Source organism: Tyto alba, unplaced genomic scaffold (genome assembly GCF_018691265.1).
Source record: "Tyto alba isolate M040663 unplaced genomic scaffold, T.alba_DEE_v4.0 Super-Scaffold_20000042, whole genome shotgun sequence".
In the NCBI taxonomy this organism is placed as follows: Eukaryota; Metazoa; Chordata; class Aves; order Strigiformes; family Tytonidae; genus Tyto; species Tyto alba.
The window spans coordinates 14,334,492-14,359,070 of record NW_024881293.1 but is presented as its reverse complement, the minus strand read 5'-3'; the positions used below and the strand labels follow the sequence as shown (position 1 = coordinate 14,359,070).

The 24,579-nt window shown below is 59.1% G+C and overlaps 2 protein-coding genes across 5 annotated transcripts in view; both read right to left on the bottom strand.

Annotated features, from left to right (window-relative positions):
* Positions 1-525: 525 nt before the first annotated feature.
* PEAK3 (PEAK family member 3) lies at positions 526-4,770 on the bottom strand. Its single transcript, XM_042794666.1, has 4 exons — positions 4,571-4,770; positions 3,630-3,775; positions 2,700-3,355; positions 526-2,094 (listed from the first exon to the last, which is right to left on the bottom strand). Exons 1-4 carry the CDS (start codon positions 4,675-4,677, stop codon positions 1,114-1,116), a joined length of 1,890 nt encoding a protein of 629 aa, XP_042650600.1. The 5' UTR covers positions 4,678-4,770; the 3' UTR covers positions 526-1,113.
* A 5,463-nt stretch (positions 4,771-10,233) lies between these two features.
* Positions 10,234-24,579, bottom strand: part of LINGO3 (leucine rich repeat and Ig domain containing 3) — a 28,510-nt gene continuing 14,164 nt past the window's right edge. For 3 of the 4 annotated variants that reach the window (XM_042794756.1, XM_042794757.1, XM_042794758.1), the window contains exon 3: positions 10,234-12,443. In XM_042794756.1, coding sequence (XP_042650690.1) covers positions 10,592-12,409 — 1,818 coding nt within the window. In that variant the 5' untranslated portion in view covers positions 12,410-12,443 and the 3' untranslated portion in view covers positions 10,234-10,591. Of the gene's footprint in view, positions 12,444-12,913; positions 13,243-24,579 lie in introns of those variants that run through there. The other variant, XM_042794759.1, reaches the window with a different exon arrangement.

Below are 24,579 nucleotides of genomic sequence, written 5' to 3'. Positions count from 1 at the left end.
CTCAGGGACTCCTAGGAGGAATCCTCCTTGATCCAGCCACGCGACAGGCTCTGGTGACCGCCTGCTGCACCCCTGCCCACGTCCATGGGGCTGCCAAGGCCGGGATGGTCCGTCCCACTGCGTGCGCAGCCCACGGAGGCTGCTCTTGCTGCTGTCAGGTGATAGCTGCGAGTGGATTAATAATTACTTATAAGTTAAATTTCCCGAGTGGGGCTTTGCGCTTCACTATGACGGTCGGCTCATCATCTGCGTGGGTTTGGGGACCAGGGCGCAGATCCTGCGTGGCGCTGCGCGGTTCACAGCGAGCAGCAGATGCAGGGGCCCTGCCTCGCTGCAGCCAGAGAGCGACCCTGCAGCCCGGTCCCGGGGGGCAGCGGCCACAAACTAACCTCAGCTATTTGCTAGACACCATCGAGGCTGTTCCGGCTAATCACCACCGGGCAGTGAAGAACCAGCTTTGTGTTTCTCTCTGGATACATCACTGGGATGTGTAATGCTGTCAAAGAAGCACATAAAGGACCAGTATTTAAGAGGCTCAGCTCTGGGTTTTATTGAAGCTGTGTGGCTGCTGTATTTCCCCCTTTAAAATGTCATTTACGTTTGTGACTATGCCACAAATTGTTTCTAAAAGAGCAGGCTGTACGTGGGATTGTATTTCTCCTTTGCTAACGGTGCATTAAGGTAACCTGTAATGTGTGGCTTTGCATTGTTCTTTAAAGCAGTGAAAGCCTCACTGCCAGAGGAGAGGTCTGAGAGGGTTTTGTACAAAGTCTTAGCCCCGTAAACTTTACTCAGGATAATCAGCCACTAACTTGGTGCTTGATCCTGTGGCTTCCATCCAGCCGTCTTTCCTGAGGTGCTGTGATAAACTGGACCCAAACAAAAATTGGTTGAGGGTGTAAAAACACACCCTGCGTTGTGGGAGTCATGGGTGGGAGTTTGGTCCCAGCTTCAGCATTCACGTGCTGTGGGAAAAGCGGGTTTGGGTTTGCAAACAGAGTTTTCCCAGCCAGGCCCAGCTTGGGTTCCTTGTGAGCTGGGGGATTTGGCCAGGTCCTCGTGGGCTCTTGGCTTCGAGGAGACCCTTTGGGTGGGCTGAAATTCAGTTTGCCTTTAGGGAGTGTAGAGCGCCTCTGTGGCTTGGTAAAGCGTGTGTTCGGTGACCTCCTTGAAGTACTGGCAGCACAGCCACTCCTCGAGGCCGGGGCTCCCCACCGCCCCAACCGAATTCTCCGCAAACTTGAGGAGCAGCAGAGCCCTCTTCACCTCCACCCAGCTCCGGAGCAGAGCGAGAGTCTTCTTGCTTCTGGCAAAGAGCTCCTGGCGAGGTCCCCAGAGCAGGACCTGCAGGATGCTCCTTGCCTGCTCGATGGAGACCCTCTTGCAGGGATCTCTGTGGAGAAGCAGCATGGCCAGACGCTTGAGTCCCGTGGAATAGATGGACAGGGAGGGGATCTGAGGAAGTCTGTTGCTTCTGAACCCCAAGGTGTTCTCCAGAGAGATGTCCACGTGCAAGATCTGATAGATCAGCATGCCTACGTTCAGCTCATCTGCCACTGGGGTGGGCGGTGCAGCAAGCCCCTTGGTCCAATCCTGCTCTTGGCTGGTAGAACAAGGTCTTTGCTTGTCTTGAACCTTGAAGAAGCTGCTGATGAGCAGCCTTGGAAGGGAGAGCCCCAGGGATGCCTCCTTGCCTTGCTGGCTCCAGGGAGGACACGGGCACTGCACCAGCAGCAGGTTCTCGGGGCAGAGGTCCCCCCGCCCCACGTTCTGCACCCGGAGATGCTCCAGCCCCATGCACACCTGCAGGAGGAGGAGGCAAGCCAGGCGTTCGTAGTGCCCAGGGCTGGTCCTGTGCAAACCGTGGGATCCCTTCACAAAGCCTGCCAGGGTCTGGTAGGGAACCTCAGGAGAAATGAGGACCTGCAGGACAGGGCGGGTGGCGAGATGGGCTGGCTTCTCTCTGGAGGGGCTTCCTGGGAGCACCAGCTCCCAGGGGAGGTGGTTGGTGAAGCGGCCGATCAGGCGCTGGATGCTGCAGTGCACCCCGAGGGAGCTCTGCACCCCCAGGCTGGTGCAGGATGGCTTGGGGACCTGCAAGGAGAGACAGGGTATGGCCAGCTGCGTGAGGATGGAGACAGGACATGGCCAGATGCATGAGGACGGAGCGTGAGGATGGGCCGCTGCCTCAGCTCAGGGTCACCAGCCCTGGCCTGACCCACCCGCGGTGCTGGGCTCCCCACGCACCCTCTGAACCCACTGGCACCCACCAGAATGGCTTTGAGCAAGAAATGGGAAAGGGGGAGTGCGGGGTGGGGTGTGTGTAACCCCCAGGTTAGCTGCAAAGCTGCTTTGCTGGGTCTCATCCTGCGCTGCCCGAGGAGCCAGCTCTGCTCCAGCCTCTACTTTGCGTCCACTGGCCCCTCGAGATCACTTGCCAGGGCCTCTCCCCCAGTGGTGCCGTTTTCCTTGACGTGACCTCTGGGCCTGTGGGAGCTGTCACCCTCGCCTCCCCAGCCTGCTGTCTCATTTAGCAAATGCAGAAGTAGGTGCAAAAAGGGGAAGTGCCTGCGTGACGGGGGTCAGGGGAAAAGCCAACGGTCCCGGTTCACGCCTCCCTGCAGCATCGCAGCCCCCGGTGCTGCAGGAGCTGGCTCCCTCTGCACCACCCAGGGCATTTTCTCCAGTTCCCTTCTTACCTTGGCTGCAAACACCAGCTGGGTTTGCTCAAAAGTGAAGCCCACACGGAAATACCAGGCGTCCCCGCTCTCGCAGCACGGCTCCCGGTCCAGGATGCTGAGCGCTGCCCAGCTCTTCCCTGCCAGCTCTGCCTCCAGCAACTGCTGCCGCTCCTCCGGCCCCACGAGCTCCTCCTGGATGCGAGCCGAGAGCCGGGCCAGGGTGGCTGCCTGGCACCCCAACACCACCCCGCACACCCCAGCCGGGCTCTCCAGGAGCTGCCCCAGCTCCCCATCCGCCGTCCCGAACGTCAGCTCCGCCGGACTGGGCGATGGGGCTTTTTGTGGGCTGGTCCGGGCCAGCGGTTCCCCCAGGCTTTGGGACTTAGTCAGGGGCTTCTTGGCTCCCCAGGAGGGTCTGTCCTGTAGTGGGACAGAACCAGGAGCCCCCTCCTCAGGCTGGGGTGGTGGGGTGCTGTAGAGAATGCTGCCGGCCCATCGCGTGGGGTCACCCTGATAGTGCTGGGATGGCCCCTGCTCCGGGAGGGACTCTGCTCGCTGGAGATGCTTTTTTGGCAATGGGGGAGGCAGGGGGTCCTGGTTGGGCTGAGAGGGGGGTCTCCCAGCTCCTTCTCCTCGGCTAGCCTTGCAGGGGACGAGGTGGGCTCGCAGCTCTCCTGGGGGAGGGAGGAACAAACACGGCAGGGCTGAGACTTTCCTAGGGTGGGATGAGGGGCTGGAAGAAAGTGGGAAACTGAGCAGGGTGGGCGTACAAGCACGTTGTTACTTATTTGCCCCATATTTCCAGCTCCAAAGCAATGCCCAGCGCCAGCTGGGGTGATGGCCGGGTACCGCAGGAGGAGGACAGGGACAGCAGCAGGGGTTTGTCCCCCACCGTCCAAGCTGGCACCTCGGCGGGGAGGAGGGCGGCGGGGTCGGGGTGTCACTCACCCACGTTGCTGTAGATGAGGGCTGAGTCGGGGGGTCGAGGCGGGCGGCCCCGCGGGGTGTCCGGCATGGGGGCAGGCGGTCCGGGGGCACCCAGGTCCAGGCTGCTGCAGCGGGTGTGCATGCTGCCCCGTGCCTGCACGACGGCCCTGCACGGAGCCGGGAGTCAGCCCTCGCCCCCCCCCCGGGGGGGTTCTGTCTCCTTTCAGTGCCGGCTTAGGGGAAGAACAAGGAAAAAGGGGAAGCAGTGGCCTGGGGGAGCCCTGGCTGTGTGGTTTTGGGGCAAAAGACTGAGAGTTTGGGGGCTCAGCGACTCTAGTTCCTGCACCGGGGGTGCTCCTACTGCTGAGGGGTGGGGGGCTGCCTCAGGGGCTTCACACGTGTTGGTTCATATGGATGCAGGGGGGGTTGTGGGGGGGTGGTGTACACACGGGGTCACGTCTGCCCTGTGGTCCGCGTTGGGTGGCCGTGAGGAGGACACGATGGTGGGAGAGGTGTGGGAGGAGAGCGGGAAAAGCCTTTGACACCCCCCAGGCCAAGTCTGGGGGGGCAGAGCGGGGTGGGGGGGGCTGTGCGTGGGGAGGAAAAAGCAGCGAGCCCGTAAGAAGGAGAGCAGCGGGAAGGAGCCCCCGTGGAGGTTTCGTTTCCCCATCCTGGTCAGGCTCGATGCAGACCTGCAGCTCTGACCCTGCTGCCACAAGCGGTACCGAAACCACATTGGCTTTCTTTAAAAACACCGGTTTCTGCTGGGGACATCACTCACTGTGCAACTTCAGGCTTTGCCCTTCTTTGGCCCAGCTCGGCCCCCGTTCCCCCCCCAGGAACCCCGGGGATTATTGCCCTGCCTCTTGCTGCGGTGCAAAGCGTCGGGCTGAAGCAGCCTTGCTGGGCTGCTGCTGCTGGGAAGCTCCTTTTTGGGTCCCATTTGCAGAGCGGTTTGTTACCTCTGAGTTTTCCCTGGCAGCGGTGGGGGCCTGGGGGGCTCCAGCTCCATCTCCCGGCTTGGCAGAGGCTCCCGCTCCCCGTCCCAAACTCCCCCGGCGTTGGCCATGGCGCTGCCGCCGGGAATCGCCTTGCACAACTCGCTGCAACCCCCCCCCAGCGCAGGAAGATGTTCTTTCAAAACCCGCTTCTCGCAAGTCTAAAGGAAGCCGGAGGCTTGGCCTCGCTCCCCGGCAGCCCCCGGCGCTGCTCCGGGGCCACACGCTGCCCGTGGAGGCTCCTGCTGCCGTCGCAGTAATTGCGTCGCTTTCGGTGCAACCTGTTGCAGTGGGTTTGCTTTTCCCCGAGCTGCTTTCTGGACGGCAACTGGGTTGAAGGGGGGGTTTCCCATGGTAACCCCCCCCCCCCCAAAATTACGTCACTAATTTGTCCAGGTTGTGTTACTCTAGATGGCTCGGTGAGGCAGAATTATTTTTTTTTTATTCAGTATTTTTTGCTGGAATTTCCTGCAGCCATTGCACAAGAGGCGCCCAGTCATTAGAACACACTTTTTTTTTTTTCCTTCCAGAGCTTTACAGGCACAGAGAGAGCACGAAGCAACACGACTCAGCTACTGAAAAAAATCCCATCAGTGGCTGTCCCCTCTGGCATAAAGTTGCTCTTTTAACACTCTAACCCCCCCAATATGTTAATATCTCCTCCTTTCTATTCAGTCTTTGAACTAACTAGCAAATAACTAATGGCACTCATTAGCAATTGGCCCGGGTGAGTGGGTGAGCCCCTCTGCTGACAGCTGCGGGAAGCCGACTTCAGGGATTTCTCCTGGGAGCACCAAGGCTGGGGATGAACAGCCTTTGGGGAGCATGGATTTGCACGAAGAAAGTGGAAGCCACCCTATTTTTCACCTTTTGAGGCAGACCATGCAACCCCAGCAGCGGCGTGGGCACCCATGGGACTCGCTGCCTCTCCAGGGCTTCGGGGGGGTGGGGGGGGGTGTCAGTTTGGGGCTTGGTGGGTGTCTGTGAGCCTGCAGGCACCCCCTGCGAGGCGCCCACCCTCCTCCACGGTTTCCTCACCGGGTGTTTTGCAATCCGTATTTCCCAGCCTACCCCAAGGAAGCTGGTAGGTTCGGGTGCGTTGGCCCGCGGCGCTCGCCGAGGGCTGTTTCTGCGGTGCCGAGGCCGTATGCTAGAGCTGATAAAAAATACACGTCGGGGCTGAGTCACGCCTGAATCCGGCGCCAGCTCGGGGAGGATGTGCAAGACTTTGGGAGCTGACAACCTGCCCCGGTACCCGCGTGGGCCTTCCCACGCTCTTGCCCGCTTTGCTGCTGGAGCTGCTCGTCCCTGTGCCCCGGCAGCCCAGCGCTGCCCAGCGGGGAGGCTTGGCTTTGTGCTGCTCCCTCAACACGTCAGCTCGGGCTATAATGCTGTAAAAATAAAGAATATAAATGGAGCATTTAAGATTCAGCAGGATCCTGGTGCTCGGCAATGGCGTGAGTGTATGTATGTCCCTCATCCCAGTTAAGTCATTTATGTTCGTGACTACCACAAACCGGTTTAAGCAACAGTAAATCTATTAGAAGCATCAATATTTTTCCCTAATGAGTAATGTTACCTTCAAGATATACCAGAGACCATTAGAAATAAAACTACAGAATTAATGCAGTGACCGTGACCCTACTAAGCTAGAGAGAGGTGGCACAAGCCCAGAGGAGCCCCACAGCAGGGTAAGCAGGAATTGCCTTTTGCAGAAGTATTAGGTGCATAGTTCCTGCTGCCTCTTACTATAATAAAAAAAGACAATCCAAGTTTAAAAGCAAGCCAAGCCCTTGAAAAAGGGCTGTTATTTTATATTGCTAAGCCCTGCAGGACTAGTGAGCAAATGCTGATTTGCTTCTCCAAGCCACGGGGCACCCCCGAATCCATCGGTGGGGTCCTCTGCCTGGCCCAGGCTGGTAACTGCAGGGCACTGATGGCAACTGCAGTCTCTGGTCCAGGGGGTGCTGAGCCCTTTGCCCCCACTTTGCACAGGGGTGGGATCTGGGGAACTGATGCAGGAAAGTTTTACTTAGCCAAAGTCTTTTTAGTCTGTAAGGAAATTGGTTTCTCCTCCCAGCGGGAGATACGATCTTTAAATGCACCTGCTGGAAAATTGCATTTTTCTAATTGTCTTTATTTTTTTAAATTTTTTTTTTTCCCCCCACAACATTTTTTTCTCAATACATTGATGCTGTGGGAATGCTCCGTGCCTGGCTCAGGGCAGACCAGGGTGATGTCTGTGGCACTGCCAGGCCTGTGTGGGCAACAGAGGGCACCGAAACCACCTGAGCTGGTTTTTCAGCATCTACGGTCCTGGCAACTCTCATCCCCTCCCCCAAAGCTGCTGCAGGAGTGGGTGGGCTCAGCCCTGGCTCCCACGGGTGTCCCTGAGGCCACGGTGCACCCAGATCCTCTGGCACAGGAGTGAACTGTAACCCCAACCCTTAACCTCCTGGGACTCTTTTGCCACACAATATTTTTTTCATGCAGGAAATGAGAGAAAAAACCCCAATTTCCTCTTTTACTCCCATGACATCTCTCACCCCAGCTGCAGGAGGACCAGGGTGCTGGCAGCACCCTGGTTATTTTGCAACCAGGAGCACCCTCCTTTGTGCTGGTGAGGTGGGTGCCAGGAGCCCCCCCCCGCGCTCCCAGGGAGCAGTGGGGTGTGAAATTTTGGGGTGCAGAGGCTGGGAACTGGCCCAGGGTCCTTTTCTCCAGCAGATGGAAGCATTGCTTTGCTTCCAGCACCCCGCAGGCTCCCAGTCCCATGCTGGGAAAGCTGGGACTGGGGGCTGGCATGGGGGCAGGTCAGCCACTGAGCCTGGAAGGAGGGAAATGGGGGGGTGGTGGTGGTGAAATTTTGGGGCGGGGTAGCAGCCCCTTTGCTGGGGACACAAGGAGAGATGGAGCCCAGCCAGCTGGGCAAGGGGACGCCGGGCTGGCCGAGCAGGGTAGGGTTGGCCTCTCATGGGCCAAGGTGTCCCCTGGGGCTGGTGGGACAGGAAAGGGGACCAAGACGGTCACTTCAGTCTTCCTCAGAAGAGGGACACCCCCCCCCCCACGCCCTCCCTCTCCTCCCCCATGCTGCTGGCTCCCGCTCCTTGGCCTGCCTGCAGTGCCCCTCCGTGCCTCAGTTTCCCCAGCCAGAGAGCTGCGGCTCAGATTCCCCAGTGCCCAGTTTTCCAGTCTCATCGGAGAGGTTTGTCTGCATGCGTGTCGCTCTGCATGTGCACGCAAACACGCGTGCACACTCTTGTGCGTACATGAATCCTTTTAACACCTTCCACCCCCACCAGTTTCCCTGCAAGTAGGAGGCGAGGTGCTGGCTTTGCACCCTTCAGCTTAAGGCATCCTGATAAACACTCCATTAATAATTAATAATAGATTAACAGCAGTGGCAGTTTGTTAACACATGCTCATTAATCATTTATTAGTTATTAATATGGACTTTAGTACCCTCTGAAAGTTGGTTTAGCATTGTTTATTAAGGGTTTTGTGGGGCTGATGGTGGTGATGACCAGGTAGGGGGGTTTGAAGCCCAGCAGGACTCGGGGTGGGGGTTAACACCTGCCTGAACCCCAGGACACCCCTGGGCTTGCACCAGGCTGGAGCAGGTCTGGAGAGCACAAAGCACGAATCCTGCACACGGTTCAAGCGGCTTTGGCTGCCCTTTCCGGGTCCTGCCCAGCTCCACGCTCGCACTCAGCCCTGCTTGGGTTTTGTCCACTGGTTTTGGCTTTTCTTATCTGAGGCACATGGAAAAGAAAAGGAGGGGGGGAAAAAAAAAAAACACAAAACAAATGAGCCACAGAAGTCCCTTTTTTTTTTTTTTTTTTTTTTTTTTTTTTTTTTTTTTTTCTCCCGCAAATACATTTCACATGCTCGTTACATATAAAACTGTGCCAGGTCTGCACTGCCCAAACCTCCCATTGCTCCCAGCTGCAAGGGTCCCTGCCCAATCCCCTCCCTTGCCCCAGGTAAAAAAAAAAAAAACCCACCCAGACACCGAACAAGGGCGTGTGGGTGAGGCCAGTGGGACCCCCAGTACGACGCGGCATGCACGGCTCGGGGAACGAGGGGGCACCGGCCACGCGAAGGGGTCACGGGCAACGGCCGGACCCCCGGCAGGGGATGGATGGGCAGCACCCCCCCGCCTCCCCGGGCAGGGGCTGGATCCTGGCAGTGACTGGCTGCACCCCCAGCAGGCAAGGGGAGCTCCTTGGAGAGGAGGGCTGGGTGCTGAGCACGCCGGCTCCTTCCCCCCTCTCCCCCCCTGGGGCTCAGCTGGGGGGCACCCAACGCCCATGGGCGCGACAGCAGGATGGGGGGGGGCAGCAGGACGGGGCGCAGTGGATGACCCAAGCGCTTGTGCCCCATGCACCAAACCTCACGGAGAGGTGTGTGTGGGGGGGTGTGTGTGGAGGGGGGGGGCACAGCCCCGACCCCCTGTGAGCTCCTGCCTCGAGTGCAGCCCTGGGATGCCCGGCAGCACGGGCTCAGCTGCCCTCCAGCTCCCAGAGCCAGCGCGCCCAGCCGGAGCGCTGCCGGCTGGAGAGGGGACGTCCACGTTGGGGGGGACACGAGCCCACAGGAAGGGGGACAGAGGTGGGACCTGCAGCAACCCCCCCCTGGGGTGCACGTGGGAGGAGAAGAAAGAGGAGGAGGAAACAATAAGATCCCTGGCCTGGCTCGGATCCCTCCGGGCTCTTTCCTTCCAGCTGTGCCAGCTCTGCTCCTTCTCCCACCCAAAAACCTACACCCCGAGCTGAAGCCAGCGCTGCCCGGGCAGGGGTGGGAGGGGAAGCTGGGAACCAGGGACACCGACCCGCGGTCCTCAGCGCTGGAGGGTGCAGGAGCTGGGCGGGTGCGATGGAGGTGACAGTGGGGACCTCCTCTTGGTTTTTCTTTTTGCCGTCAGGTCCCGAGCTGCCTGTTCCAAGCCCTTCTCTCCACTTCTTTCCTGGGCTGTACGGCCTCCCTGCGCACGGACGAGCCAGATCCTGCTCTCCTGCAGACTTCGACTTTGCAAGCCAAAGGAAATGGACTCAAAAGGGCCTTTTGCACCCATACGAATCCCGACCCCCCCACCCCTTCACCCCCCGCTGCTCCTGGGGCGGCTTGGGCAGATGCAAAGACAGGGCCTTGCATCACCCTGGGGCTGCTCCTTATTTTAATGCCCTTGGCCTAATTTTGTGGGTTGTTTTTTTTCCCTTTTTTTCCCTTCCTGACACCTACTCAGAGCTCAGCCATGGGTGGGTGATTATTGCTTGTGCAGGAGCGTCCCTGGGCACCTGCGTTTGCAGATGCCGCATCTTAAATCCGCCGACGGGAAGCTCTCAAGGCACGGCCGTGCCCTGTGGGGTCCGGCTTTGCTGAGGGGCTGCGGGAGACCCCCGGCTCAGCACAACCTCCCCTGGCGCCCCAGTTCCGCCTTGCCCCGGAAGACATTTCTCTAGGAAATTCATTAAAAAAAAAAATCGTTGGACCAAAAAAAAAAAAAAAAAAAAATCCCAACAACCAGAAAAGAGAAGAACCATAAACGACCACCAGGAAAGTTTATGAAGAGTCTCTTAAAAAAAAACGGGAAAGGGGGAAAAAAAAGGAAGCCGTTTTTTTTTTTGTTCCCAGGCCCAAATGCTGCTGATCTCTTGGCTAGAGAAATGCATAGTTGGTAGCAAAAATGTTGGCTACATGAGGAGCCCCTGGAGCTGGGCCGGCCCCTGAGCCACTGTGCCCCAAGAGCTCACCGCGGGGCCGGGACAGCCGGGGCCGTCGCTCCCCGACCCTGAGGTCCAGGTGGTTCTGACCGTGCTGGCCCGCGGCACCTGCGGCACGTCTCCAGCTGCGTCCCAGCACAGCAAGGTCCCACCGCCAGCGCTGGGATGTCACCAGTTGCTCCCACACACCCGCCCTGGCCCCGGCACGCTGCGGCCGTGCCTGGGGCCAGGCAGCAGATGATGGTTCTCCTCTGGGAGAGGCTCAGATCATCTTCATGTTGAACTTCCTGGCTCCTCCTTGGCCGGTGGTGGTGGTGGGACCGTCCACTTTGCGGAAGGAGTACTCCACCGAGAAGTTGTTCTTGTGCTGCCCCCGGCCCCGGCTCCAGACGAAGAGGAGGAGGAAGCAGAAGAGCACCACACCCAGGAAGGTGATGCAGCCCATGGCCGTGGAGACCAGGATGGTCTTGAGGTCCAACGTAAACTTCAAGAAGACCTGCGTGTCGTTGTGGGAGGTGTCGTTGAGCTCGCTGAGGTACAAAGTTCGGTTCGCGTAGTGGGAGCCATCGGCTGGCCGCCCCTTGACCGTCAGGGTGGCGAAGTAGGTGTCGTTGCCTCCCGCGTTGCTGGCGATGCAGATGTAGGTGCCGCTGTCCTGCACCTGGGCGAAGCGGATCTCCAGGGTGCCCCCCGGCAGCACGGTCGCCCGCCCCGTGCTGCGGGTGGTGATCATGCGGTGCTGGGGGGACACCCAGGAGATGGAGGGGTCCGGCTCCCCATCCGCCCGGCAAAGGAAGGACACGGACTGCCCTTCCCGGGCCGTCACGTGCTGCAGCTTCCGATCCCTTATCTTGGGCTTCTGGCAGGTGAAGTACTCGAAGAGCACAGAGTCCGGGAAGTCACGTAGGGCGTTGCCCTGGATTTCGGGGGGCGAGGAGCACATGGGCTGCTGCCCATCGAAGTTGAGCGTCTTCCGTCGCTGCAGGATCCAGAGCAGGCGGCAGTCGCAGGCCAGCGGGTTTCTGTCCACACGCAGGGTCTCCAGCGTGTTGACGGAGTGGAAGGTGCTCTCCTCCAGCGTGGAGAGAAAGTTGCTGGAGAGGTTGAGCAGCCGGATCTGTCTCAGGCCGGAGAAAGCCTGCGGCTCCACCGACACCAAAAGAGCGCCCACGATGTGGAGCTCCTGGAGCCGGATGAGGTCTTTAAAGGAGCCCTTCAGCACAGTGCTAATGGGGTTGTAGGACAGGTTCAGGTACCGGAGGTACACCAGGTTCCTCAAGGCAGTGGCGGGCACGGCTGTGATGTTGGTGTAAGTGATGGAGAGCGAAGTGAGGTTCAGGCCCTGGAAACTGGTGGGGGATATGTCTTCCAGCAGCGGCCAGTTGTCGATCTCCAGTTGCAGGAGGTTGTAAAGTTTCTTGAAGTTTTGGTCCTCCAGCGCAGAGATGCTGAGGTGCCGGAGCCGCAGCACCTCCAGGTTCTGGAGGTAGGAGAGCGACTCGGCCGAGATGGAGGTCAGGTTGCACTTCTCAATGGTCAGCTGCTCCAGGCCCAGCAGCCCCGAGAAAGCCCGTTGGGAGATGTACACCAAGTCGTTATCGCCCACCTCCAGGCTCTTCAGGTTTCGCAGGTCCTGGAACATGTAGTCCAGCAGGATGACGAGTTTGTTCTCGCTGATGTCCAGGAGGGTGAGGTTGGTCAGCTTGGTGAAGACCCCCGGGGGGATGAGCTTGAGCTGGTTCCCCCGCAACCGCAAGGTCTGCAGGTTGAACAGGTTGCTGAAGGCGCCCGGCTCCACATTGGAGATGATGTTCTCGCTGAAATCCAGCTCCTCCAGCAGCGGGTACGGGGAGAGGTCCCCCGGGTTCAGGCAGCGGATGCGGTTCTTGTTGAGGTCCAGGATCTTGGTCTCGGTGGGGATGCCCTCGGGGATGGAGGTGAGCCGCTTGCGGTGACACACCACCGACTTGATCTGCGGGGCACACTCGCAGCGGGCAGGGCAGGCTGCCGCCCACGGCGGGCTCAGGAGGACCAGGTGGAGGACCAGGACCGGGAGCCAACATGTCATTGTGTGGAGCATGGTCTTACGGGCTCGCTACCATTCTCCCACGCGCCTGGAAGGGAGAGAGATGCGGAGTCAGCGGTGAGCCCGGGGGCGGCCAGCAAAGTCCTACCCAGCCCCAGATCACCCATCTGTGGGCTGAGACTGGAAAACACTCCCCGAACCACGGCCCATGGCGCTGATAAGGTCCCAGCACCCCCCGGAAACCCTCAGGACCCCTTTCTCAGCCCTAACGTGTGACCCGGTGACTGTGCCCTATGCAAACCTGGGCTAAACAAGCCTCACCGCCTTCACGCACCGTTAGGAGAGCAGGGAAACTGAGGCAGGGGGAGAGATTTGTGAGAGGAGACACGGCTGCAGACCCACATCTCAGCCTCTGCTCCCCTCCCCAAAAGCTCACACCTGCTCTGTGCCACTGACGGTGCACGCACAGGCATAGGGAACAGCGAGAGCCTGGGATAACCAGAGACACAGACCCCCCAGGGCAGTGGAGGAGAAAAGAGATGCAGCCAGAGGCCTTACAAACTCCTGACGCGGGTGGGATGCCACATTGCCCCTGCTCCCCACGCAGCTGCTGTGAGATCTTGTCCGGCAGCACGAATCCTCCTTCTTAGACCCCGGGCTCAGTGAGGTCCCGCAGGATGGGGGACGCTCGGCACTGCACGTAGGGACAAGTCCTCCCGTCCCCGTCCCCAGCGCCACCCTCCCAGAGCTGAGATTAAGGCGGCTGCAGGCAGGATCTTCGCAGACGAGGGATTAACACCGACCTTGCGCGGTGCGGTGCCCCAGCTGCCCTCCTTTCCAGGGATTAGCACTTTGCCGCCGCTTTCTCTTTTCTCTGCTTCCCCTTCCCCGTTCCCTGTCGCCTTCTGTGCCCCAAATCTGCTGGGCTGCCACTGCACCGAGAGATGCACCTCCCAGTGCCCACCTCAGCTGCCTTTCCATAACGAAGCACTGTCATTAACCTAATTAAGTGGCAGAGCTGCTTGGTCAGGGTGCTGCGGGGTGTTTCTGGGCCCGGTGAGGGAAATGCAGGCAATTTGGGGGGTACTGAGAGCAGAACCACCCCTCCAGCTCCTCTGTGGAGGTGCAGCGAGTGGGGCAGGTCTCAGCCCCGTGCTGGGGGTGAAAGACCCAAAGAGAAAATATCCCAAATGAACGGAATGACATGACCAGAAGTGGCTCAACATCTCCTGGGGTTGGGTTTGGCTCGCCAAAGCGGCGTGGGGGCAAGAGCCTGGGCAGAGCATCACCATCAACGTGGGGGCCCCAACCTGGCCTGCCTGCCTCCATGGGGAGACGCTCACCATGTCCTGACAGCCGCCTCCTTCTCCTCTTCCACCTCCGACTCTTCCACCTCCTCACTGCCAGGATTTATTTGCTTTGTGCCTTCCCAGGTGCCTCCTGGCTGCTGCACCTCCGGAGCAGGAGGCACGAGCATCCCTCTCCCCATCTGCTCTTTATCGACAGCATTTATCTGCGCTCCGGCTGCCCTCGCCGTACCAGCTTCTCATGTCAAAACCCACCCGTCCACGGGCCATCTCCCTTTGCAGACTCAGACCCCTGCTTTCGCCATTTTCCAAACTTTCAATAGCTCAGTCACACCGATGGCTTGAAGGGGCAGAGGGGCCCCAGCCCCTCCAGCACAGGAGGCTCATCACCCTCACGGCGCTGGGACAAACTGGTGTGTGGCACCCAAGGGGCAGCCAGGCTCGTTCCAGCCCTTCTGCCTGCAGGGAAGCCCAAGCCACGGTTCCAGGGAGCGCTGGACCTTGCTTCAGGGGTTTTTTGCCCCGCACACATGCTCCCTCTGGGCACACTGGGGACCCCAAACGCGACTGTCAGAGCCCAGCAGGATGTGGGGAGAGGGGACAGGAGGATGCGACATCTGTGGCTGCTTGAGCCCATCGTGGCATTGCTGCATGTCCGAGCCCATCCCAGTGCCACCGCACGTCCTCATTGACCAAAAGCCTCTGAAGAGGCCAAACGTGCAGCTGGTGCTTAGTTTAGGGGGTGATGGAGGGAGAAAGGAGAAGCTGCTGCTTGTCACTGGGAGAGATTCTGGGAGCTGCTGGGGTGGGCTCACAGTGTGGAGAGGACGAGCCACCACATCCACTCGCATCCCCCATCCCTGCCCCTTTGCTAAGGGGCACCACGGAGGAGAGAGCACCCAGGGCCACGGGGATAGCGGGGCAGGACACGCAGGTCCCCATCCCAGGGTGCTGAGCCATCCCCTGCTTCCCACCAAGTTGCTGCCCTTCGCCCAGACCTCCCAGCCCCTCTCCTCCCCAAATCCTCTCTCCCGCAGCCCCCAGCCTCCCCCCAGCTGTGTCCTGACCCCATCCCGGCGGGCTCTGTCCCTCGTGCAGCATCCGCACCCCAGCCCCAGGGAAGCTCAGGGGGGACAGACCAGAAGGAGCCTGAAGGTTTTGCTGCCCTCCCGTTCCTTCTTACCCCCTTCCCTGTCCTTCTTTGCACTCACAGAGCGCTGGGCTCACCGCAGCCCTGCCCCGGGGTCGGCACCACCGGGATGAGCAACGGGACCTCCCGGAGAGGTGACACTGATGGAGTGGGGACAGCAGGAGCCGGCCCATCCCCATGGCCACGGTGCTGACAAAGGACAGCAAAGGCTGGTGTCACTCTCCCTCCTGTCCCCAAGGGGCCGGTGGGACATGGGAATGGCCTCGGGGGGCCGGAGGGGCTCCTGACCCTCTCTGTCCCCACGTCGTGGGGAAGGATGCAGTCGCTGGGGATAATTTCCTGCCCCGATCCTATTATCCACGCTGAGCAATTCTCTGGCAATAAACCCATTGCTCGGTGCAATTTAAGAGCCGCAGGAGATTATCTTTCAGGGACTTTTTTTTTTTTTTTTTTTTTTTTTGGTGCGTGTCTTCATTTTGCCACATTTCCCTTTTTCTTCCAACGACTCAAACCGAGAGGGAAGCATTATCATTTTTCACACAGCCGCAGGGAGGGGATTAACAGCCGGGCGGGATGGATGCAGCACCGGCTTTCTTTGCCGGGGGGGCAGCAGGGTAGGACTGGAGACCCCACTGCTGCCCCTGCCATGCATCCCAGCCCCTTCCTCCCCCCTCACCAGCCACGCAGCCCCTCTCTCTACCACTGCTCAGGCTTCACCCATTGCACTCGACCCCCCCGCCGTGTCCTGACCCCCCCATGCCCAGTAACCAGGGGTCCCCAGATGCCACCTGGGCACCGGAGAGGGATGCGGCTGGAGCTGCTTGGCAGCCTCTGCCTTCAAGGAGGCTGCTCACAGCCGTGCCAAGAGCCATTTTGTGATCGGCTCTGCCTGGCTGGCGGCCTCGGGAACCTGAGCCAGCTCCAGGGTGAGGGGGGGGGACGGCTTTGCTTGGTCCCCCCAGCTCAGAAGGCTCCACTCCTGCTCCACCACGGGGCTAGATGGGAAGGATGCACCCAGGCACAACCTGGAAACCTGCAGGAAAAAAACCCTCCTAATTTATTGTGACACTTATTTAGTGTCTCTACACTAAATAAATACGCTCAGGCACTGCTGCCAGGCTAATGGTCTCCCACACCTGGATGTATCTTGTGCCTGCTCTTGCTTCCCCCGTCAAGGGGGATCTGGCCCCTTCCCCTGCCCTGCCCACGGCCGCTGTGCCAGAGGCAGCCCACGGGCACGCCGGCTGTCCGCCGCGTTCATTATGAATGAGCCCAGGGTAACTGTACTCCACTTTTGGTTACTACTTTGGCCACTTGATCCTCTAAGCAAAGGTACGAACCTGCTGGCGTTGTTTTACCCGGCAGCCGGGGAGCAGGAGCCACAGCCCCGGGCTCTCCTTCCCGCTCCGCAGCCGGACCAGAGCATCAGCCGCCCCCGCTGCCCCGCAGCTGCCCCCCACGGGTGCCCGGGTGGAGCCTGGCACAGTCCCGACACCCTCAGCAAACCCCACGGGGGTTGGATTAATGGGTGCTGGATGAGCCCCCTCCCAGCAGACCCACAGGAGCTCCGGAGCAAGGAGCCGAGGCCGGTTCTGCCCCTGCGCGTCTCCGCCGGCTCCAGGACATCCCGCAGAAGCTGCCCCCGCTGCGGAGACCCCGGGGTCCCCCGCAGTGACAACCGGGGCCCCACGGTCCCTGTCTGGCCCGGGCAGAGCCAAGCACAGAGCCGAGCCAAGCCGAGCAGCGCCGTTTATTAATAGCTCATTACTCCGATAGCGCAGCGTTCTCCAGGGCTCGCCTGGTCCCTGGGGAGCGAGGCCAATTAAGACTCTAGTTGAAGGCCTAGATAGAGGCTCTTTTTCGCATTTAATTTATTTTTAAAAATAACACGCCTGCTGCATGCAGGGTTGGGAAACAGAGCCAGGGAAGCCCGAGGCAGAGGGGCTGCGGCACTGCGAGGGGAAGCAGAGCTGACCACCTTTGGGGCCACTTCTGAGCCCCTGGGAGCAGCCCCCTCCTCCCCTCCCGGACATGTGGCCACTGAGCCCATTTTGTCCCAGCCACCGGCAGCACTCTGCTTCCCAGCAGGCAGAGCCCAGAGCGTGGAGGAACCGGTGTTCTCCGACCGTCCAGCTCCCAGATGCTCAGCCAACAAGCTGACCCTGCTTACAGGTGAGTTGCCGCTCCCTCACACCACCAGTTCTTAGAGGAACGGGGGTGGCAGGGTCTCTTCCACCCCCTTCGAATGGCTCCTGATTCGGTCGCACACGCTCGGCATAGCCGGCTCCTCTGAGAGCAATTGCTCCTCAGCTGCCATTTCTCCCTTTTTCTGAATAAAGACCCAAAAATAAGCCAAGGTTGACATTTCTAGGTTTTGACACTGTGCAAGTACAAATACTTCAGTCAAAGCAGCATCTTGTTTTATCCCTCCATGGACTTGCAGGTTGCAAAATGGTCCTGCTGAGACCTTTTTCAAGAACCCCACGGGTGCTGCTCGAGGCCAAGCCCGTGTTACCCCTCCTTTGTGGGCTCTGCCTGGGGAGGCCAGGAGCACCCAGGGGAGGTTACGTGCTCAGGCTATGGGATGCTGCTCCACCTTTCCAGGGAATGCAGGGAACCCCAGGAGAGGGTGGAGACCCCCAGCTACGGAGGGAGCAACCGGGACACAGAGTGACGCTGGGACCCCCATGCATTTTGGAAAGGCTCATCCTTAAAACAGCGACATGGGGGGGATAACATCAGCACCCCGACATAAGGTGACAGGGAGGTGGCAGTGCCAGCACATCCCAAACGCGGCATGAGGGGGCTCCTACAAACACCCCCGGCAGCCAAACGCTGCTGGAAACACCCCGAGTTGATGCCCGTTCACCGCTGCCCACCCGAGAGCCGGCGACCAGCCCTGCCCCGGCAGCGAAGCGTCCCAGCCGCCTGCCCACGGCCGCCCTCGCTCCCGGCTGCTCTCCCCAGCCTGTGCCAGGCTCCGTGCCAGCGGCTCCGCAGCGACAGCCACGGCTCTGCCGCGCCGACGGCGGCCCCTCCGCGCTCGCCAGGGGCTGCGCCAGCATCCTCACAGGCACCACTGCCCCGCTAAACCCCTGCGCTGGGGCTTGGGCTGGGTTTGGGGGGCGGATGGGAGCGGCCGAGCATCCTCTGCTCAAGCGGAGAGGTGTTTCCCCTGGCCCAGTTACAGCTCGCTAGGATCGCTTAGGCGAGAGTGCCGGACTCTCTGTCAGCACAAGCTCCCGTGTGCTCCCGTCTGTTGTGGTTTGGGCCTGATCGGCAACCAACCCCCGCAGCTAATCACCCTCCCTTCCCCCTCCCCACCTGGGAATGGGGGAGGGATTAGAGGGGCGAAGGGAGACTTGCAGGCTGAGATAAGAACAGTTTAATAATGGCAATAAAATGAGAACAATAACGATGATGGGGGAAAACAAAAAGAGATATATAAACAGGCGATGTACAGCGTAATTGCTCACCACCCGCTAACCAATATCCAGCCCGTTCCCGGCCAGCGACCCCGAGATACCAAGATCCCACAATCGCAATCCCGGAAGCGAGAGAGCTCCTTCCCAACCACCCCTCCTTTATATAGTGAGCATGACGTTCCATGATATGGAATATTTCACTGGCCAGTTAGGGTCAGGTGCTGTGGCTGTGCTCCCTCCCTGCTCCCTGTGCCCTTGTGCACGGGCAGGACATGGAGAGTCGGAGAGTCCTTGAAGTCTCGGCAGCAGCTGAAAACATCAGTGTGCTATCAGCATTCTTCCCATACCAAACCCAAAGCTAAATCCAAAACACAGCACTCGTCCAGTCCCTGAAAAGGAATATTAACTCTATTTCAGCCCAAACTAAGACACCGTCCCAGGGCATCAACTAGATGAGTCTCGATGACCAGGAACGGGAATTTGGTTCCATCAAGCAGGCTCGACGGCTCGTCTGGGACTTGAACCACTCGGAGCTGCTGGCACAGGCTTGGAGCAGAGGGCGGGCGCCCCGAATGCGGATGCCAACAGCACCCACAGGCGGGTGCCAGGCTGAGCCCTGGCCCCAAGCTCTACCCCTGGGCTGGGAGCCTTGGCCCAGGTCTCAAGGGAAACCCAGAGCCAGAGCCACTGTGGGACAGAACTCTTCAAGACCAGAAAAGGAGCCCAGCTCCCCAGTCCTGTGCCAAAACCTGTTCAGACGTCTGCTCGTTTGTACCTGTTGGGAAACCCCAAGCCTTCAATTATGCCTTGCAAAACCCATCAAAAATTAAACCCTCCCACATATGGTTTTGGGGCTGCAAAAGGAGAAAAAATCAGGGTCCCCAGGAAGTCTGCTTTGTGCTCAGTTTTCACTAGAGACACCACCAATATAGACCTGCAGCACCCATGGACTGATGTGGGCCCCGGGGGGGGGACTTTTAGGCATTTTTCAGAGCTGACAGAGCAAACTTCCATGGCTGAATGTGAAATCGGGGATTTGAACCCTGTTTTGACAGCTGCCGCTTGGCTCACAGCAGAGCACAGTTACCACGGGTGTTTTCTGGGGGGCGGTGAAATGAGGACTGAAGGTGACCTGTGCCACTCAGCATCTCCGGGGTTTCTCATGCCACCTCCCCAAAATAAACCTGTGGATCCTGCAGCTTTATTTTTTCCACTGCCTCGAGACTGCAAAACCAGCAGGTTTGTGGCCACACTGAGCTTGGAAAAGCCCCAGAAAAGACTGGGGGACACTGGGGGAATGGAGGTGATGATGAGAAGCTGAAGGGCATCCCTAGGACCTTCCCTGGCTCCAGGGGTGACACCAGCAGGTCTCTCCCTCTGCTTAGGGCAGCAGAAATAACTCAGCTTATGCTGGGGAGCGGAGGACATTAAATCAGAGCTGAGGCGTAAACAAAGGGCAGAAAACTCAGAGGGTCAGAGAAGGCCAGTGATGTTCCTGTGCCTTGCTCTGACGAGGCTCTAGCGATCAGGCAATTAGCAAACCAAGCACGAGAATAATCCAGCTGAAAAAGGGAGAGGAGGAGAGAGCTGGGGGTAAGAAGAAAGGAAATCCACCACCAGACCTAATGGAGAATTACCTAGCAGAGATTTATTCCTAATCCCATCAGAGTCTGGCCGGAAAATAAATTCTCCCACCTCTGCCACTCTCAGTGCACCCACAGCATGTTTTTCTGGGTCAGTTCATTCCGCAGCAAAGCCGGGCTGGGGCAGGCAGAAGGGCAGAGCTGGAGGAGCAGAGGGGAGAACCGAGCGGCTGGGTGGGCGGCGGGACAGCCCTGGGGGTGGGAAGGCTCCCGGCAGGCTCCGTATGGTGCGTGTCCCCCCCCTCCTGCGGGACCTGGCGAGTGCCCCGAGGCCAGGGGCTCCCCAGAGCACCCCGAGGCCGGGGGCTCCCCAGAGCACCCGGCACCCGAAGCCATGGCAGAGTCCAGCAGCAGGGCTGGGACCCGTGGCCGCCGTGCTCCCCACAGTCACCCTTGTGTCCCTCTGGAGGCAGCTCAAACAGAAGCAGATTTTCCCGACGCCTTGCAGAAATGGGGAGAGAAAGCGTGGCAGTAGAGATCTGTGTGAGGAGACAAGCTCCTGCTGGGCCACTGCAGAACACGTCCCGAAGCATGACTTAAGGGAACTGCTTGAAAAACATGAAAACCTTATACGGAAGGGAGTTATTTCTGTGACTGGCAGCTGCTGCATCTCACGCGTCTCCCCTGCTCAACAGCCCCAGGTCTCGGGGCCAGCCGGGACAATGCTGGAGCAGCAAGACTACGTGAGCTTTCAGTGGAGGGAGGATTTACCCTTTCTACCCAGAAAAAGCCACGACTGACGTCTTCATGGAGCCGTTTTCACACCCTGTGATCCCATCCTGAGTCCTAGCTGAGTCCTCAACAGCCGTGACCACAGGACTCTCCACTTTCCTCCCACGTGGAAACTCCCAGCCCTCGCAAATGCTGCGAAAACCCAGAAACAAGGATTCCCTAATGAGCTAAGATGCCAAGGAGACAACTCGAAAGAAGCCACCACTTATTTTTAGAGACAACCTTATGATTCTTGAGCACGTGGCCCAGGCAATATTGCGCAGGCAGCCACAGATTGGCCGCAATCTGCTTTTTTTCTTGATAGACATCATGTCTGAATCTCTATCTCTACAAGATGCTCCCAGGAGAGAAGACATTTAGATATGATCACAAAGTACAACATTTCTAAAAGGTCACTGCGTGTACTAGGGAACGAGGTGCAGAAGCCACTCATCAGCAACAGGGGCTTTGGGGAGGTATTTAATATTCCACGAGCATCTTTATTTATCTACCAAGGTGAACAGCTCCTCTAAAACAAGGGAAGGAGGGAACAGGACAAGTGGGTGCTATACTCTTATTTTGACCCAAGTAGTTAGACTGAATCCACCAGCCAGATCTGAATCTCAGCTGCTCCTGGGAAACGTTGGCTGAGAGTGAACCTGACCCGGATCTCAACAACTTCAGTGCCACACAGGAACTAAGGCTGAGCTTAACTTCCCGTCTTTAACTGTGCCCAAAACCATCTTGTTGCCAGTGACCTGCTCCACTAGCACCTGTCAGAAACACTTGAGTTGAACTTGGCTTTAGGCAGTGGCAGTGGTCCTCGGACAGGCAGGGGGGGGTTATTTTTTTGAGGATTCCCAGCAAATTTCTGCTGTGCAGTGAGGACTTTTAATCTGCAGAAGCCCGTTAATATCACAGGCAGGATGATGAGGGTCTGGAAGGCAAATGCAGGCTGACAGGCCACATCCCCGGGACTTCCCTTCCTCCAGACGTTTTGCCACCACTGTCTGTCACCAGGACACCCCATGGCATCCTTGTCCCCTGAGCACCCCCTCCAGCTGGGACACGACCCAGCAACGAGCTCAGAGGCAGCCCAGGTCTAGAAGATTCCCCCTGTAAAACCACTTTCCTCTTCTCCCCAAGGGTAGGATACAGCCCGGGGACTCAGGGCTTTGCAAAGCTCCCCGTGTGAACCCAAGCTCCCCATCTCAACCAGCCCAAGGCCCAAGGTTTGCTTGTACTCAGGTTTCTTCCCGGCCCAGCACTGGGCGCGGGGATGGGGAGTCTGAGCCCCCGGGGAGATGTCCTGCAGGCATCTGTCAGTTTTAAAGCCCACGCCACGACGTTGCTGAGAGATTTATAAAACCCAGGCTCGTAACAGCCCCGGGCCAGCACAGACGTGACAGTCAGGCACGCACGTCTCCTGGCTACGAGCAGACCATCTCGGAAAACAGGGCTACGCTCCTGGCGAGGGCTCCTGCCCCCATGGAGACACAAATAAAGATCAATAAATGAGAGAGGGGAATTTGCTCCTTCTCCTGCAGCTGGCTCCCCCTCCTGCCTCCCGGGGCGCGCGGCCGCTTTACGAGCTCATCGCTTACCTTCTGCACCAGGGCTGGTGAAACACAGCCTGGGAGCAACACCCTGAGAGCAAAACCTCGGTGGAGGAGAGCACCAAAGCTGGTGTGCCACGCTTGGCTGGAGCCACGTGGGAGGGGACGGAGGGAGCTCGCTGGATGTCCACGGGCTGTGCTGGGGCCGGTGGTGGGGACACGCCACGGGAACACCCCTGTCCTGAGGACACATCACCCAAAGGGGCTCCCAAGCAGCAGGGAGAATGTGCCACCTCCTCACACGAAGGGACCCTGCGCCTTTGCTCCTCTGACCCTGACAGCTCCGCAATGAATGAAGAAGCAGGGTGATTAATAATCATAACAGAAAAGCATATGCTGTAATTAGCCACCTTTCAGAAAGCTGATTGATGACACTGCTTGGGGGGGTGTGGAGTGCTCGGGCTGGCATACATGTGGCCAGCCCCAGCCCCAGCCCGGCCAGCAGCACCCATCAGAGCCCTCCCCGCGCTGCCGGCCGATGGCTTCGCAGCAGCCCGGGTGCCAGCTGCCCCCCCCACAGGCTTTGCCCCTGCAAACGACCTCATTTGTCCACCTGGTCCAACGCGCCAGCCCTCGTGAGATGAGGTCGTTCATTCCCCTCAGCATCTGGGTGATGCTGGTCGGAGCCCCTCGGAGGGCCGGCGCATAAATCAGGCTGTGATCAGTGCCACTAGTTGCCAGTGCTGGAGCTTTGATGGCAAAGTCAACTCCTAATCCCTTACCTGCACCACGGTGGCACCCGCGAGCCCGGTTGCCAGCAGCACTGAGGTGCCAGGCGCCGCACAAAATTAAGTCAAGGTAGTCCTGGCCACCTCCCTGAGGCTCCTGGATAAAACAACAGCCCTTTCCAGGCTTAACCCTCCGAAAGGACCCTGTTCCCGAGGGCTCAGCCCCCTGGGGTGCCTTCACTCACGGCGGGGGGGGTGCAGGGGTGCCCGGCATGCTGGCGAGCCCAGCTTCCTTCCAAAGAGGGAGCCCAGAGCCCTGGGGCCGGCTGCTGCCAGGCACAGCACCTCGGGAGGGCGATGAATCATTTGGGGATGCTTTCATTTGACCAGACCGCGGGACTCGTGGGCAGGATGAACAGACTGACAGGCCAGACTGACAGATGTCTGCTCTGACAACAGGGCGGGAGAGGCAGCCATGGGTGGAAAACAACCTGGTTCCAGCAGAACTGCTCAGCTCTCTGGAGGAAAACAAACTTGTAGCTCTGCAAGCAAGCCTCTGCGGATGCAGAGGGGTGAGAGGTGCAGATGTGGAGCCCCTGATCTGCTGGAAACCCTGCTCGGAGCGGGAATCCCAGGCAAGGGGACTGCGGAGCGACAGCTTTCCCTCCACCTTTCAGCTCTGCTCAGCACCAATCCTGGGCTGAATGCATTTTTTACGACCCGTCTACAGCTGCTGCATTGGAAATTTTATTGCCATCCCAATTATGATCATGGGAGCAGAGAGCAAAGAAAACAAAACGCCATTACAGGGTGAAATAACGCTTGACATTGCAAAGTATACCTTGTCCTGCCAGGTGGGAGTAACCAACCCCCACACTGTAATGAGCCCCTGAGAGGGGAGGGGGACAGGGGACTCGTCCCAGCCCTGCAGAGAGCAGATCCCTCCCAGCCTTGCTGCTCAGATTTTGGAGGGGCCAGCTGAGCCTTGGAGGGGGGGGGGGGGGGTGTCCAGCTGCGCCACCCCCACATCTCCTCCAGGCTGGAGATTGCAGCTAGCAGTGACATTTGAAGCGAGACACGCTGGCGTCGGTCCCCAGATCTACAGCTTCAGGGCATCAGCTGTGGCTGTGGGACCAGGAGAGAATCTCCTTTCCCATATGCAGCCCCAAAGAGGTTCCCAAAAGTCAAAGTCTCCGAGGCGGGAGGGGAAGGCGATGGCAGGGCCTTATCACTTAATTCCATGTCTGGCACCTCGACAGCAGAGCAAGGGCAAAGCCTCCAGAGTCCCGCTGCCAGGACGGAGCTGATGGGCTCCCAAATCCCATGGAATTTGTTCAAACCCTGAACCGCTGCTCTTCTGAGCGGTGCTGCGCCCACATCGTGGCGTGGCCGAGGCTGGGGTCCCCGCTGCTGTCTGCCAGCAACCTCAGAGCTTTACACCCCTGAGCTGCACATCACGTCCCCGCTAGTTACTTTTTGCTCATTTTGGGGTCGTGGCAACAGGCAGGAGATTTTTCAGCTGTTACGTGGGATAAACCTCCAGCTCGACAGCACAGAGTGCTCCACGCTGCAAAATGAGGGTGGGGATGAGGCGGGAGGTAGTGCCACCAAGCAGGGATGGCCTGGAGCTCAAAATGAGCTGGATTTCAAGCGTCCCAGCGCACAAACCCAGTGGGGTGCAAGGGCAGTGATGATGCTGACCCC

What these genes read in the sequence shown, in the direction of transcription:
- PEAK3 (XM_042794666.1), bottom strand. Translation starts at nt 4,677, where the DNA reads ATGGCCAACGCCGGGGGAGTTTGGGACGGGGAGCGGGAGCCTCTGCCA. An exon ending in CTGCCAGGGAAAACTCAGAG is followed by an intron (nt 3,776 to 4,570) that starts GTAACAAACCGC and finishes GGCTCCGTGCAG; the next exon opens with GGCCGTCGTGCAGGCACGGG. An exon ending in CCTCATCTACAGCAACGTGG is followed by an intron (nt 3,356 to 3,629) that starts GTGAGTGACACC and finishes TCCCTCCCCCAG; the next exon opens with GAGAGCTGCGAGCCCACCTC.